Source organism: Stylophora pistillata, chromosome 6 (genome assembly GCF_964205215.1).
Source record: "Stylophora pistillata chromosome 6, jaStyPist1.2, whole genome shotgun sequence".
Classification (NCBI taxonomy): domain Eukaryota; kingdom Metazoa; phylum Cnidaria; class Anthozoa; order Scleractinia; family Pocilloporidae; genus Stylophora; species Stylophora pistillata.
In genome coordinates this window covers 4217501-4234953 of record NC_142524.1, presented here as the reverse complement: position 1 = coordinate 4234953, position 17453 = coordinate 4217501, and the positions used below count along the sequence as shown (strand labels likewise).

Genomic DNA, 17453 nt, shown 5'->3' with positions numbered 1-17453 from the left:
TTAATTATGCATTCAATTTCATTAATTATGTATGCACCTCATTGTTTTTAAGACAATGGCTTATTCCCATGGGTTTAGCATATATACATTACTAATAAGTACTTGCTACTTCAATAAAAGAGAAATTGATTGAAAGCGGCTTTTTCGTCTCCATTCCTTTATTACGTTCTTCTCCCTTCTCCCCTTCGTTCCTAACTTCTCCTCAGTTTTTTTTTTTTTTTCCTTTTTACCTTCTTGGCAGTTCTGCTGTGCCTTGAACCATCGCTCCTCAGACAACGCCTTATTATGAGACAATTATCAAACCATAGCCTTACCACTATGCCACGCAAACCAGTTAGGAGTTCCTCTCCAAAAGCTACATTTTCTTTTACCTTTCAGTAAAAAAATTTTCATAACAATATGTGCATTGATATAATGCACCAAAGGTCCCCTTTGCACTAAAGAATGCATTTCTTCTTCTCTACGATTGGCCAAATACCACATAGAAAACAAAATTTATTCATACCTCTTTCTAACAACATCAACGAAAGAAGAAGATAGAAGGAAGAAGAACAACAACAACTCGGAGATGGGGAGACTGAATTTTATTCGACTTTCTCGAATATTATCAGATCACGACCGGTGCATACAGTGGTGTAAGGATCACAACCTGCTTGTGATGTCGGTAAAATGTCCTCGAGCGGGGCGCAGCATTGAACTTAGCTGGACGCGACGTGCTTCATCGCGAGACGGGTACGAGTGGCGATGTTCAAAAAAGGGTTGCGATGGAATGGCTTCAATGCGCCGGAATTCACCGGTGCGCACACACAGGGTATCGAAAATACATGGTGGGGAATCAAGCGAGGTTTGCCCCAAACAGGAACATCCAAAGGACTTTTCGATGGCTACCTACAAGAATATATGTGGCGTCAGCACTACGGAAATGATCCCTTTGGAAACATTATCGAACGTATCGCCCAACTTTGTGAAGTCCAGAAAGACTAGATACAAAGGTTTCTTTGCATCGCTGTATGCACCGGCCTTCACGAACAATTTTCATCACTAGGACACGAAAGGATAATGAAAGAATCAACCAAAATCACAAGAACAGGTAAGACACAACATTTATTTAAACTTTGCATTGACAAACTTCAAAGTCTGACCGTAGACTTAACGTTATTTTCCGGCCAATTATACGCTTTTAAAGCGAAACTGAACATTCATTTATATTTCAAAATTAAAAACCTCTGGAAAATTACTTGAGTTTTCTGTTTTGCAAAGCCAAAACGCGCCAAATTTACCCTGTTTCAAGAAAGACTTAGAAAAAAAATCCAAATTTTCAAAACAAAGACTACTAGTCTCTGCGGAGTTCTATTGTTATCGCTATTGTTTTAATTGAACAAAGACTGAATGCATAATTAATGTATGGGGTTATATGGTACTCTTGCCAAATATTGTAAACAGCGAACTTCACAAAACAATATGAAACAAATACCTGAGACGAACTCACTCCAGGCCTCCCCTGATTGCATCTGTTAACCTCTTCTTTCTTGGCCTTACGTACCCTTCCCTTAGTTCATCTGAAGCACTTAACGCTTAATCTATGTTAATATTTTTGTTAGCAGAACAAATATCAGTCGGCTAGAAGAGGAAAACTCAAGGTTATGTTGTTATCGACAGGCATTCCTATCACATTAGTTACCAGTCTCTTTCAGAATTTTATTGGTTCGCAGCTTCTCGTAGCCGAAAAGGAGCCGAAAGCAGCCGAAAGCAGCCGAAAGCAGGTCGAAAAAATAAAGTGCTATTTGAAGATTTATGATCATAATTGTGCATCATTTAAAAGGCTTTAAAGAGAATTTTTGTTTGTTTTATTATCAAAGTCATATTTCAAAGTATCACATCACGTACCTGCTGTTGCGTCGGAAACTTATCAGGGGAATTCCTAGGTGGAATTTTCCTTTCACTAGGGCATCTGATCAATGACCATCACACCACAAGAACAATAGATTGTAGATGTTTCTTTGGTCGGTGCGTAACTTGCGTCGCTTTCCTAACACTGGGAACAAGTTTTAAAGTGAAAATGAGCAGTAATCGCGGATTTCGTGCATATATATTTAATTCATGGTAGTCAGCCTCTTTGAGCACCGGCAAGACTTCAGACATTTTAAATTGAGTTTCAAGATAGGTAAATGGCAGTTCTCCGTCTACTTAACTGAAGACTAACTACCATATTGATGAAGGTCTGCGATAAATGTTTCTTACGCAAACAGCATCTTTCGTAACATAAAAAGAAACATGAACGCTACATCTTGATGTTTTCTGATCGATGTTCCTATGGTGTGAGATAAATTTTGTGTACGAATCCAAAGTCACAACTGAAAAAGGGAGAAGAAATATTTTGTAAAAATATCATGACAATCACTCGTTACGGAAACAATAAATTTTTTAAACTTTTCGCGTGGTTGCTGAGATATCTTTCAAACTTTCAGAAAGAATGGGTAAAACTAAGAAAAGCACATTACGAGATTTTCCCAAAGTCTAACTCCAAAGAATTTGTTGTATTTGTTCTGCGTCATCGCTTCCAATTTCTTGGATTACGACGTACTGTGCAACACGAGAGTTTCACATGGGATCAGGAATTGTGTAATAAGACGTAATTTTTTAGTTTAGAAGTTTAGAAACGTAAACGTACGATGGCCCAGAAGGGTCACAGTCCAGTTTTAATTTTTGACAGTTTTATTTTTTCCAGTTTTATTTTTTTTGACAGTCCAGTTTTATTTTTTTTGACAGTCCAGTTTTATTTTTTGACAGTCCAGTTTTATTTTTTTTGACGGTCCAGTTTTATTTTTTGGCAGTCCAGTTTTATTTTTTGACAGTCCAGTTTTATTTTTTGACAGTCCAGTTTTATTTTTTTTGACAGTCCAGTTTTATTTTTTTTGGGTACCCAAAAAATAAAACTGGACTGTGATCCAAAAAATAAAACTGGACTGTCAAAAAAAATTAAACTGGACTGTCAAAAAAAATAAAACTGGACTGTCCAAAAATAAAACTGGACTGTCAAAAAAAATAAAACTGGACTGTCAAAAAAAATAAAACTGGACTGTCAAAAAATAAAACTGGACTGTCAAAAATTAAAACTGGACTGTCAAAAATTAAAACTGGACTGTGACCCTTCTGGGCCATCGTATAAACGTAAACGCAGTTTAGTTCTAAACGTAGTTTAGAAACGAAGGGAAATTTCCCTTGGACTGCAAGCTCGAGCGCATCCGCTGACCTATGACCATCACGTCATATTTGTTTCCAAAAAATATAGTTTGACTGCTTCAATGCATAAGTTAATTTGAGTTGCGTTTCTAACACTGATGGCCGTTTAAGAATTAATTTCCAGTTCTAATTATTCGATTTGTGCATGATTCATAACGGTAATCAGCCTCATCATGCGCTGTCAAGACTTTTGACAAGTTACTGAACTTGAATTTCAAGGTAGGTTGATAACATTTTTGCAATACACTTACCCAGCAAGACTAACTACCACATCGATGATAGAGGTTTGCTGTACAAACGGCATCTTTCATGACATGAAGAGAAATATCGCTACATCTTGTCGTTTTCTGACAGCCTTTGTTAGTCGCTACGACCTGAGATATGTTACGTGCTTTTAAAAACAGTCACAACAGAAATGAGAACACCATATCGATGGAGGTCTGTGATAAATTAAAATCTTCAATCATTGCGGAAGCTTTTCGCGTAGTTATCGAAATATCTATCGAAGTCTAAGTTAAACTCGAGTTAAGGGGTCCCAAGAATGGGTGAGACTGACTCAGACCCTGAGACTGCGAAATGCACATTACGGGATTTTTCCAAAGTCTTCAGCTTCCAATAATTTGTTGTGTTTGTTACTGCGTCATCACTTTCGATTTCTTGAATTCCGGTCGACGTAGGGTGCAACACGAGAGTTTTGATAATAGCCTCGAATACATCTAAAAAGAGGATGAGGGAGAATACAGGGTTATAAGCTAAGAGAAGAAAGTGTAAGGTGTATGTCTTCAATCTGATGTCAACTCAGACGACTTTCATTTCTGAATGTTGGGGGTTTAAAGTTAATTTATGTAAATTTGCGTGTTGCGAGGAGTTTTTTTATTTTCATTAATGTGCAATTGAATCATTAAGCGTGAACAAGGAGATCATCGTTTAAAAACTCTATGATTTTGTAGGAAACTTTACTTCTGTCGTTTCTTTTATCTATTTTTACTTTTTTTGTCCTTTTTTTCACTGTCACCGCACACAAAGCAATTTAAAACAGTCAAATAGAAAGCAGTTCGATTTTCGTCTTGGGTCACTGGTCAACGATCGTGACTTTGTTTAAAAAGGCTTAGTGAAAAGTCGCGCTTCATCACGCTCCGCTCGTGCACCACCTCATCCGCACCAAAATTGAATGATGACCTTCTCCTGTTGTAGCTGGGTTACTGTGTCATAAGTACGATACATCACTCTCTTGATATTAAAGTGACACCCATAAAGTAAATTTTGAAAGGATGAACCCAACGTTTTTATATTCACCAACTATTACATCAATCAATTAGAAGCTTCAATAATACCCATCCGTCTGTGCCCGGGGGAGGAAAATTCGAAGCTTCCATGGATGGAGACTATGAATCGGTAGTGTCAATTTTTTCTTCTTTTTTTTTTCTTTTCTTTTGTTTTTTCTTTTTTTGTAAATGGTGGTCAATGAGTAGTAAGTCGTGGTTACTGATCTGACTTTTACAAAAAGTGTGACCATCAGAACCAGCACTTGAGTGAGGCATTTCTGGGGGGGATCCAGGGGTGGTTTGGGTGGTTCTGTCGAACCCCCTAATTTTCCCTCAGAAAGCTGGAAATCATGTTTCCAAAGACCTAATTTTGAAAATCTCAGACCCCTCAGGAGGGGGACAATTCTCCGAACCCCCCTCCGAACCCCCCTTGACTAAATCCTGGATCCGCTCCGGCATTTAAACACAGTTTTGGCCCAGGGGGGGCTGGAATTTGAACGAACCAACTCTTAAAAGTTCAAATGTCAGGAGGTTTCCTGATGGGAGGGGGATGTTCAAACTTCCAATTGATCGACACTTATTTGTGGGTATCAGCATGTACTTGCATATTCATGAGTCTGCTAGGTTCTGTACCGAACTTGTGGGGTACACTCTACTCTCAAACGTCAAATCCTAGTTTTTATCGTTTTCATGTCGCAACTTCCTACCCTCTCTCAATTTTTAATAAGTGCGAATGAGTAAGTGTCATGTCACGCAACTTCCGTTTAGTTTGATCGCTCATGGTTCGTGCTTTTCAGTTGTTAGCGTTTTTGTAATGAGGTGTGTTAAGTGTATTTGACATGTTCAAAATATCTCTGTTCAGGTTGTTAAAGAAATTGTATCCAACTGCTGCGATCTCAAAAGTCAGAGCCAAACATGTCACTGCAGCCCTTTAGTGACAAGCAGCTGAATTATTTCAAGTTTGCCTCCATCGTGTTGAATGAGTTCGCGAACGCTTTGCGTCAAACGTTCAAGTCCATGTGGGACAACACTTTTGGGCATCGGCCCGGATATCAATTGTGGGATGACTCCACAGCAGTAAGGAACTTGTTTCTCGCCGAAGAGGGTGGCAAGTCCAAAGTTCCTACACACCTCTCCTATGAAGAATGGGACTGTACAGCCCTTTTTCAGACCACCATATATGCGAAGTCCTTCGCTATGCTGGACAGCACAGGCCATAAGAGGACCCTTGGTGAGTTGTACTTGAGGCACCTTAAAATACCTCATGGAAAGTTTCATGTATCTGTGGTGAGTCCAAGTGGAAACCAAGCCGAGACGTTTACACTCGCGCTTGATCAGCTTCGACTGTTAAGAAATGCACTTTGTCACTCACAAAAGTCGGAGATTGATAAACCAACATTTGACCGATACATGCAGCTGGCTAAAGAAGCATTCAAAGCTCTTGGTATCAAAACTGACCCAATTGATGTCATCGGTAGTTTGACAGAGTCCGACTTTCCCACAACAGCAGTTCGCAATCTGGAGCACGGTATCAATCGAGAGCTTCGAGAGCGAATCAAATTTCTCGAAGGCGAGGGTTCAAGTATTGATGAATTAAAGGCGTTGACAAATGTAATAAAGGAAAAAGTTGAAGGTGGAGTAAGTAAGGAAGACCTTGCTTTATTGGAGAAGAAGATGGATGAATTGAAAGAACAAAATAATACAACCCAGAAAGGTAAAATCTTAATACACTTCTGTAGCTACGTTACATTTTTTAAAGGGTTTGTTGAAGAATCGACTTGATTTCTATCTTCACAGCTAAAATAGGGCAGAATGCGTAGTCATCATTTATTATTCATAACTAATAAAGCAGAAAATTTTAACGCGACCTCGCTTTGAAGGGCCCTAAATTAGAGAAGAATGGACCAAAATTGACCCACTAGGCTTCGTGAAATTCACTTTACTGAGTTTTAAAAGTGCATGCTAACTTCTAAATTAGTACACAGAATTTTGAAGATCAAAGATATGTCTACGATTTTTATCTAAAATGAAGGAAATTACATGAAGTAAAAGAATTATCCTTTCGCGCCTGAAAGTTGCGGAAACCTACCTTTTGTTGACCCGAGAGTATTGCATACATTTTAATTGTTTGAAACAGATTGCTGAGAGATAAAAAATGGTATGCGAGGCTCACTTTGTTGAGTCAGAGGCATACGGCTCAGTTCCTGAGCAACTTTCAAAAAGCCCCACGACATTTGATGAATCATGTTGACAATTTAAGGTTTAATTGCGTTTTCCCGGCATTATCATTTGATTTAAACTTTTTTAATATCATAACAGATTACTTACCATGATTGTCACTGTTCTTTGCCATTTGAAAGATTTAAAGGCATTGCTTCCGCCATCATGTCTTCCTCCGATGGTTCCACACTTCACTGGCCGCCAAAGAGAATGTGAAGACATCGTCGGTCACGTGGCTTCCACATCCACCCGAATCGTGTCGATATGGGGCTCGCCTGGTTTCGGAAAAACTTCTGTGGCAACTGCTATGGGACATAAACTCCAGGATAAAGAATTGTCCGTCTACTTCTTCTCCTTACGAGGGCTAAACTCAACATCTGATTTGATATCAAAGCTGTTTAACTTTTTCAGGAGAGCTTCTGCAGAAGATGAAATACCCCAGCGGCTACCAATGGACGAAGAGCTTTTTCAAGTTCTGGCCAAGATTCCAGACAAGTTTGTGGTGATTCTTGACAATGCTGATGAATTACTCGAAAGCGGAGCGCCAAACGTGAAAGAAGATTTCATACAGTTTCTTAGAGACATTCTCAGTCGATCCAAGAAGGCAACTTTTGTTATTACCACAAGGGAGTCGCTTGAATTTATGAATGTGCACTTTAAAGACCACCAAGCAGTGAGAATAGGGCCATTAGATGAGTCCTTCTCTCAAGCATTGGTGACTGAGTTACTTCCAAATGCTATTTCCGCATGTGATTGTGGAAAAATTGCGAAAATCTGCGAGCATGTGCCTCTGGCCATTAAGCTGTTGTGCTCCACCATTTCTGAAGATAGCACTCAAGCAAGTCACTTTCTTGAGGAGTGGAAGGAATCTGTAGAAAGAAACATTGTCGATCTGTTAGACAATCCAGACTATCCTGGTAATCTGAGATTAAAATTTCTATTTGAATCATCCTTTCTAAGACTTTCAGTACAAGACAGAGAGGCTGTGGTTTCTTTGAGCATTCTATCTGAAGATTTTAACATCTCGGTTGCCGCAGCCGTTATGGGAGTTAAAACAAAGCTCGAGGCAAAGAAAATCTTACAAAGGCTTCAAAGAAAATCACTTCTTGACTCTGGTTCCAAACCTGATTCATTTTCGATGCATAAACTGCTTCAGTCCTTTGTTAGAGAAAGAGGAGAAGACGAAATGAAAGAAACAGTGCTGAGTTCAAAAGTGCGCTTTTCTGCATTTTACGTTTCTCTTTTTGAGAAGTTGAACGCACAATTTTTGACAGGACATTCAAAGTCAGCATTTGTTGAATTCTACGAAAATAAGCAAAATATTATTCAGAGTCTAACCGAAAGTTGTTCGGATCCTAAGACATGTGACGCTGTTTTTGGTGTTTTAATAGAAGCAGAGATATTTCTAGATTCCCTGTTCTGGTGCGAGGGAAACGTCTTCAACGAGCTTTATGAATCAGCAATCAATCAAGCAAAAAAGCTTAGAAAAAGCGTTTTTCACAACCAGCTTCTGGTTTCCCTGGCGTTTGGTGAGGTGTGTTGGGGTACAAAAGGAAGAACGATGAAGCTGCTTTCCGACGCCGAGGAGGAGCAAATGTCATGTTCATCCTTTTCAGTAGGACATAGAGGAAAACTCTTGTGTTATAGAGGAATCTGTCAAGTGGCTTCTGGGAAAACAGAGGATGGAGCTCGAAACTTAGAAAATGCTCTTTTGTTGATGTCTAGCAACGCTGACCAGAGAATTCTCAGAGTAACGGCAATACAAGTTCTTACGATTTATCACCGCTTTAAAAACCAATTTTCAGTTGCTTCAGAGTTTTATAACAAGGCGTTGCAAGAATGTAGAGCAGTGGGAGACACAAGTCTTCTTATCATTCCACCAATGGAAAAAAAAGAATTGAACTTTGTCGATGGAGAAATTCAAGAACGAAAGCCAGATAGTCTTATTACTCAACCACTCAGACTAGAAATTATCTGTGTTATCAGCGAAGCAACTATGCATTTATTCGATGACTGTACCAAGCGATTAATGAGGAATGCTGTTATTCAAATGGCAGAAGAAATACACAAGCCGCTCTGTCTTACATCATTTGGGAAAGCACACGCAAACACAGCTCAGAGTTACGAATCCCTCGGATCAACACAACACAATTTGGGCGACCTAGCTTCAGCACTTCAGTCGAAACAGCATGCTCTTAGTATCAGAGTTGAACTGTTTGGAAAAGAACACCCAGACACAGCAAGGAGTTATGAATCACTCGGAGCAACACAGCACGATCTGGGCGACTTTGCTTCAGCGCTTCAATCCAAACAGCATGCACTCGACATACGTATTAAACTGTTTGGAGAAGAACACGCAGACACAGCCAGCAGTTACGAGTCACTCGGAGTAACACAGCACGACCTAGGCGACTTTGCTTCAGCGCTTCAGTCCAAACAGCATGCACTCGACATCCGTATTAAACTGTTTGGAGAAGAACACGCAGACACAGCCAGCAGTTACGAGTCACTCGGAGTAACACAGCACAAAGTAGGCGACTTTGCTTCAGCGCTTCAGTCCACACAGCATGCACTCGACATCCATATTAAACTGTTTGGAGAAGAACACGCAGAGACAGCCAGCAGTTACGAGTCACTCGGAGTAACACAGCACAAAGTAGGCGACTTTGCTTCAGCGCTTCAGTCCAAACAGCATGCACTCGACATCCGTATTAAACTGTTTGGAGAAGAACACGCAGACACAGCCAGCAGTTACAAGTCACTCGGAGTAACACAGCACAAAGTAGGCGACTTTGCTTCAGCGCTTCAGTCCAAACAGCATGCACTCGACATCCATATTAAACTGTTTGGAGAAGAACACGCAGAGACAGCCAGCAGTTACGAGTCACTCGGAGTAACACAGCACAAAGTAGGCGACTTTGCTTCAGCGCTTCAGTCCAAACAGCATGCACTCGACATCCGTATTAAACTGTTTGGAGAAGAACACGCAGACACAGCCAGCAGTTACAAGTCACTCGGAGTAACACAGCACAAAGTAGGCGACTTTGCTTCAGCGCTTCAGTCCAAACAGCATGCACTCGACATCCGTATTAAACTGTTTGGAGAAGAACACGCAGACACAGCCAGCAGTTACGAGTCACTCGGAGTAACACAGCACAAAGTAGGCGACTTTGCTTCAGCGCTTCAGTCCAAACAGCATGCACTCGACATCCGTATTAAACTGTTTGGAGAAGAACACGCAGACACAGCCAGCAGTTACGAGTCACTCGGAGTAACACAGCACAAAGTAGGCGACTTTGCTTCAGCGCTTCAGTCCACACAGCATGCACTCGACATCCATATTAAACTGTTTGGAGAAGAACACGCAGACACAGCCAGGAGTTACGAGTCACTCGGCGTAACACAGCACCACCAGGGCGACTTTGCCTCAGCGCTTCAGTCCAAACAGCATGCACTCGACATCCGTATTAAACTGTTTGGAAAGGAACACGCAGATACAGCCAGGAGTTACCAATCACTCGGATTAACACAGTACAACCTTCGCGACTTTGCTTCAGCGCTTCATTCTGAAGAACACGCACTCGACGTTCGTCGTAAACTGTTTGGAGAAGAACACGCAGACACAGCCAGGAGTTATGACTCACTCGGAAAAACACAGCACGACCTAGGCGACTTTGCTTCAGCGCTTCAGTCCAAACAGCATGCACTCAACATCCGTATTAAACTGTTTGGAGAAGAACACGCAGACACAGCCAGGAGTTACGAGTCACTCGGCGTAACACAGCACCACCAGGGCGACTTTGCCTCAGCGCTTCAGTCCAAACAGCATGCACTCGACATCCGTATTAAACTGTTTGGAGAAGAACACGCAGACACAGCCAAGAGTTATGACTCACTCAGAGTAACACAGCACGACCTAGGCGAATTTGCTTCAGCGCTTCAGTCCAAACAGCATGCACTCGACATCCGTATTAAACTGTTTGGAGAAGAACACGCAGACACAGCCTGGATTTGACTCACTCGGAAAAACACAGCACGACCTAGCCGACTTTGCGTCAGCGCTTCAGTCCAAACAGCATGCACTCGACATCCGTATTAAACTGTTTGGAAAGGAACACGCAGACACAGCCAGGAGTTACCAATCACTCGGATTAACACAGTACGTTCGTTGCTTCGCGCGCGGACCTTGGCAGCTTATTCCATAGGAAAGGAGCAGCTAGCAGGAAAGCTCCGTCACCCAATGTTTTCTTAGTTTTCACACTTGGTCCTTCCGGCAAATGACCATTATGGTTGCGCCTCAAAGGGTAGGACGAAGGCCGTTGAATACTAATTAAATCTGAAAGGTACTTAGGTGATAGGTCATGCAGAATTTTAAAAGTTATCAAGAGTATATTATAATGTATCCTGAAGCGCACTGGTAACCAATGTAGTTCAGCGAGTAGAGGTGTAATATGACAGAACTTATGCGCACGATATATAAGTCTCACACTTGTATTCATAACACGTTGCAATTTCATAATTTGATATTCTGGGATTCCGTACAAAAGGTTATTACAATAATCCAGTCTACTACTAATGGAAGCATGAACTAATTTCTCAGTAGATTTCCTGGATAAAGATTTCCTAATATGACATATATTGTATAAATAATAGAAAGCACTGCTACAAGTCTTTGTAATGTGAGCTCCCATATCCAGATGCGTATCGAACCATGTGCCTAGATTGCGCATGCACGCAGAGGCTACAGGAGAGACTTCAGTCTGCCCAATCTTGGTGCTTTGGATTGAAACTTTTGAGAGCTGCTGACGTGTACCTATAATCAGGAACTCAGTCTTGTCACCACTGAGCATCAGCTGATCCTCCCTCATCCATGCTCGGACATCGCAGATGCACTTTTGCATGGCTGATACAGCACTGACTTCACTGGAAGAGTCAGGGGGCTTAAATGACAAATACAACTGTGTATCGTCAGCGTAGTATGGACTGAGGGCAGATGCTGTTTAAGAATCTGGAACAGCTTTAACTCACATAGATGAGTAAGCACTATTTCTATCGCCTTCACACTTGTGCAAGGAAATGAGTATGTAGCTATCAAGATACCATAGGGTAGACTGCACACTATGATTCCAGATCTGTTATGTTGTGACATTCTATGTACACTGAAGTAACAGAACAGAAAAACATTAATTTTTTTTTATCAATAACATGAGTACTGGGGTGAATCAGTGGAAAACAAATCACACCGGAAAAAAAAAAAACATTTGGGGGTATTGTTAAATTGTACTTATCAAAATGATTTCAAGTTGACTATCTGAAAATTTGAAAACAATAATATTATAGTATAATGGCCTGCAAATGGTAGAGTTGTTGTAAAATTGTAACTTATTGAAATCACAAACAGAGTCCGGGAAGCTTAGAGCTCACCAAGCTGGTTATACAAGTATGTTACAAATATCTTCCTCTATGTCTATATCTGTGTAACACCCCAAATATGGTGAGTCTGTGGGTTATGATAATGTGAACTAAATATTGTGGATTGCAGTTCAGCAATGGAAAAGGCCTGGTCAAGCATATCAATAAGAAGTTCACATTATTTGATAAACAGAAAACTGAATTTTTAAATACTCTTTTAGGAACCTTGTAACTCTCATGAGTGTAGAAGATAGATTTGATCCTCACAATATAGGGGTTATTAGTTGATCGAATATCAAATTCTCCAAACTAACATCATAAGAATTGTATGGCAGACAGTAAGCAGAATTGCTTGTGCGATCTTGGGAGTTAAAAGACCTTAGCTCACATCTTTTCTTATAAAGTTTTTGTTATGAATACCAAGATTTTAATAAAGTAAAGATTGTGGATACAGGGAATGAGTCAAAAAAAAAAAAAACCCTGGCCAATACAAAGTGTATGTTGACAAATTTTCTTCCCTCTCAACTCAGCAAAGAAAATTACATTACCTACAAAAATTCTTTCTGTAGATAATGTATTTAATCTCTTGGTTACCATTTAAAGTTTGCAGAATAAATTCCTTTTAGAACATAGCTAGCAGAGCCGCGCAATCAAGTTCAGTAAACGTAAGCGTGCTCAAAATTCTGATAGTGCACGCTGATAGCGTGAGCAAACCGCTTCGCCGGAAATTTTTTTTTTCATGCAAGTGGCCATTGTTAGGGTGGGGAAAAATAATATATTTCGCGACAATAATGGATACAAACAGAGACTCGGCCTACTAGTCCCAAAACGAAGACAATTTTTCGACCTTTTCCCTTGGGCTAGAGTTCTTAAATGAGGCAGGAAAGGAGAAAAACAACGGAAAAGGAGACTCGGCATCAGCGCCATCACGATTCGCTTCAATTGATATTTATATCAACTTAACGGCCTGCTCTCAGTTGGCTTGTTAGCTCAATTGGTTAGAGCGCTGCACTAGTATCGCAGAGGTCAGTGGTTCGAGTCCCGTACAGGCCTGATTTTTTTCAGGTCTGAATTTCGCTATTGCTCAAATAGCGCTATCTACTGCGAGGATCGTCCATCATACGTTTCAATTGATATTGTTGTCCGTTTTTCGCGCTGGATTTGGTGCACAATTCGACCGGCTATGTTCTAAAACAGTTGGTTCATGCTTTCAGCTGTGCACTATCGAGTTATGGAGCAAGTGGGAAGTTTGGAGAGTACTCAAGAAGCTAGAGTTACCCTTGGCTATTGCCTCGGGCAACTCTGACACTTCTTTCGTGCTCACCAAACTTCCCGCGTGCTCCATAACTCGATAGTGCATGCTAAAGCATGAACCAATTGTTAATTGGCATGCAGCAGAGTCTGTGGGAAAATGAAAGAAGGATGGAGGATCCTAGAAAAACATTTATTTCTGTTCAAAGCACTTTGAGACATTGCTTTACAGCCAACTTTTATTATAATGTTTTGATGATTCTGTAAAAATATAAATATAGCTGTACCCCTCTGCACAGGTGTTTATGACTCCCACCATGCCTTCAGAACTGTAATTTAAAATTCCAATTTGGCTGATTAAGTTATTTACAAAACATTCCCGATGAAAGTTGACCACCTGGATATAAATTGGCTTATAATTTATCAATTCTCTCTAGCCCTTAAGTGGGAAACTTTGCAGATTAATGATAAACAAAGTGTTTCTCCTACTTCCTGCCCTAGAATCTCTCACCTCATCCTCTTCTCATGTCTATTCCATACCCCTCCCACACCCCTCCCACACCCCTCGTACACCCCTCCCATTTCTCTTCCAACCCTTTTAGCTCCCTATTTCCTTGAGATCCCATTCATTTCACTATTCCACTAAATCTTATAATTTGAAACTAGGAAATTTCTTGTAACCAACCTAATTTTCTTCAAATTAGACAAACAGAACCTACCTTGTTTTTCAGATGTTGTAGTAAAGATAACAATAAACTGGGTACTTGAAGCACCGTGAAATACCTCCTGGAAACTTTCACGCATCTGTAGTAAGTCCAAGTGGAGACCAGAAAGATACGTTTGCACTCGCGATTGATCAGCTTCGATTATTAAGAAATTCGCTTTGTCACTCAGAAAAGTCAGAGATTGATAAACCAACTTTTGATCAATATATGTATGTGGCTAAAGAAGCATTCAAAGTTCTTGGTGTCAAGACTGACCCAACTGATGCCATTGGTGGTTTGACAGAGTCCGACTTTCCCACGAAAGAGGTTCGCAGTTTGGAGCAAGGTATCAGTCAGGAGCTTCGAGTGCTACACGAATTTCTCAAAGGCGAGAGTATAAACGAATTAATAGCAGTGAAGGACAAAGTTGACGGTAGAGGAAGTAGGGAAGACATTGCTTTGTTGGAGCTAAAGATTGATGACTTAAAACTAGAAATTACTCAAGACCAGAAAGGTAAAAAATTACAGCTTTTCTTTAGCTATATGAGAAATTTCAAGAAAGTTTGGTACCTTAAACACTCTATTTCTATCTCCCCAGCCTAAAGATACAGACAGAACTCGCCTGTTAGTGCGTTTCGAGATTCAAATAAGTAACGCGACCGTTCAAGAACTGTTCCCTCAAATAGGCCAATAGGTCGACTATGGAATCCGCCATTTTCAGTATGAATAATAATTATTTAATAACCTTGTTTCACACGCACTGATTCTCAACGAGCAATTCACAAACAGCTGCCGCTTCGGTTGTCGCGAAAAAGATCATTATGCATGCATTTGGTCTATCATGTTGACAATTTCAGATTAAATTCAATGCAATTAGCATTTGATTTATAGTCCTTTATTATTACACAGAATACTCATCATGATTGACACTATTCTTTGCCATTTTAAAGATTCAACGGTATTGCCTCCGCCATCATGTCTTCCTCCGATGGTTCCACACTTCGCCGGCCGCCAAAGAGAATGTGAAGAGATCATCGGTCACCTGAGTTCCACATCCACTCGAATCTTGTCGATATGGGGCTCACCTGGTTTTGGAAAAACCTCTGTGGCAACTGCTGTGGGACAAAAACTCCAGGATAAAGAATCTCCCGTCTATAGCTACTTCTTCTCCTTACGAGGGCTAAACTCATAAACTGATCTAATATCCAAGCTTTTTACCTTTTTCAGTAGAACTATAAAAGATGAACTACCTCAGCAGCTACCGATAGACGAAGATCTTTTCAAAATTTTTACTGAGATTTCGGACGAGTTTGTGATGATTCTTGAGAATGCTGATGACTCAGTACTTAAAAGTGCAGCACCCAACGTGAAGAAAAATTTTATACAGTTTCTTCAAGACATTCTGAGTCGAACCACGAAGGTAACTATTGTTATTACCACAAGGGAATCACTTGAATTTATGAACGTGCATTTTGAAGGCCACCATGCAGTGAGAATAGGGTCATTAGATGAGTCCTTCTCTCAATTGTTGGTGGGTGAGTTACTTTCAAACGCTATTACCACATCTGATCGTGAAGAAATTGTGAAAATCTGCGGGCATGTACCTTTGGCCATTAAGTTGTTGTGTTCCACCATTTCTGAAGACAACACTCAACCGAGTCAGTTTCTTGAGGAATGGAAAAAATCTGTAGAAAGAAACATTGTGGATCTGTTGGACAATCCAGACTATCCTAATAATCTGAGACTAAAATTTTTATTCAAATCGTCTTTTGTAAGACTTCCAGTACAGGAGAAAGAGGCGCTTGTGTCTCTAAGTATTATATCAGGATTTTAACCTGTCGGTAGCTGCAGCTGTCATGGGTATTAAAACAAACCTTGAGGCCAAAAGGATGTTGCATAGGCTTCGGAGGAAATGGCTTCTCGACTCTGGGTGCAAACCTGATTCATTTGCGATGCATAAACTGCTTCAGTTCTTTATTAGAGAAAGAGGAGAAGATGAAATGAAAGAAACAGTGCTGAGTTCAAAAGCTCGCTTTTGTGCATTTTACGTTTCTCTTTTTGAGAAGTTGAACGAACAGTTCGTGACAGGACATTCAATGCCAGCATTTGTTGAGTTCTATGAAGAGAAGCAAAATATCGTTCAGAGTCTAACAGAAAGTTGTTCAGATCCTAAGACATGTGACGCTGTTTTTGGTGTTTTGATAAAAGCAGAGATATTCTTAGATTCCCTTTTCTGTTGCGAAGGAGAAGTCGTTGACAAAATTTACGAATCAGCAATCAATGCGGCGATGAATGTGGCGATGTCCCCTCTATTAACTATGTTGCAAGTAAGTTAGGCTTTTCGATTTCTCTATACCGTACACCGTGAATTACAAGCTTTTGTAGTTGCTTGACAACTTGATTCTATAACAGCCTGCAGGCCACCTCTGACTCGTTTTCAACCTTCTTACATTATGAGACGTTTAACTTCTGTTTTAGTACCTGTTAGAGCAATGAAAGATTTCACAGGCACTGGCTGAGAAAAAATCAAGATGAACTATCTTCACCTCAGACCACATTTTATTGCGTAGAGGTATACGACCTTAATTACATATCTAATTAATGGCTTTAAAATACGACATCCTCGAAAATATTAGCAGAGTGTAAACAGAAAAGAGACATCTAACAAGTTCCAATAATAATAATAATTACAATAATACATGCTCAGCTTTTTTTTATAAATAAGTTAATCAGTAATCAACTCAGGCCAGCTACTGTCATTAAAAGCCAATTGCTGCAGTGAGGCTGAACACCATTTATTGTTATACTTTTTTATAAACCTTTTATTTACAATGTTATTCGTCAGTCGAGAAGATCAATTTGACAAAGCCGTCTTCACTCTCCAGCGGCTGAGCACAGAATGGGCATATGGCCTGAAAAGCATCACAGCCATGAGGAATGGGAAGTTGTTGCCAAAACCTGCATCAAAAGGATAAAAAAAAAAAAAACACCACTTTATTATCGATTCTCCCTCATGAACGAGACACGTTGATGTTATCTGTGAGAAGTTAACAGTTCATAAGCATCTGTTGACCTTTTTACGTACTCCAAGATCAAAATATCAATTCTCTAAACTGTCTGTTCTAAATTTCTCACAATTTCAGCTCTGAGAATTTGGTATTCAATCAAACAAAATTCCCCTTATCAATATTTTTCTTTCTTCTCACCTAGCTCTTCTCTGCTTTAGAATGTACTGTTATTATTAGGGGAAATTCCTTTGTTCACTCGGTGGAATACAAGGGTTAAGTTAGTATTTTGGCTGACAAGTGTCTTGTATAGGATTGGAACTCTGTTAAACTTCACTATCAAACTAATAAAA

At 40.1% G+C, this 17453-nt stretch overlaps 1 protein-coding gene and 1 pseudogene across 1 annotated transcript in view; one reads left to right on the top strand and one right to left on the bottom strand.

The window, feature by feature from the left end:
- Nucleotides 1–3297: 3297 nt before the first annotated feature.
- Nucleotides 3298–12589, top strand: LOC148727819 (uncharacterized; annotated as a pseudogene).
- A 4047-nt stretch (nucleotides 12590–16636) lies between these two features.
- The window catches only part of LOC148727818 (E3 ubiquitin-protein ligase pellino homolog 2-like), a 7639-nt gene continuing 6822 nt past the window's right edge, over nucleotides 16637–17453 (bottom strand). The window contains exon 9 of the mRNA XM_088763178.1: nucleotides 16637–17053. Within this exon, the coding sequence (XP_088619304.1) occupies nucleotides 16930–17053 (124 nt within the window). The 3' untranslated portion in view covers nucleotides 16637–16929. The remainder of the gene's footprint in view (nucleotides 17054–17453) is intronic.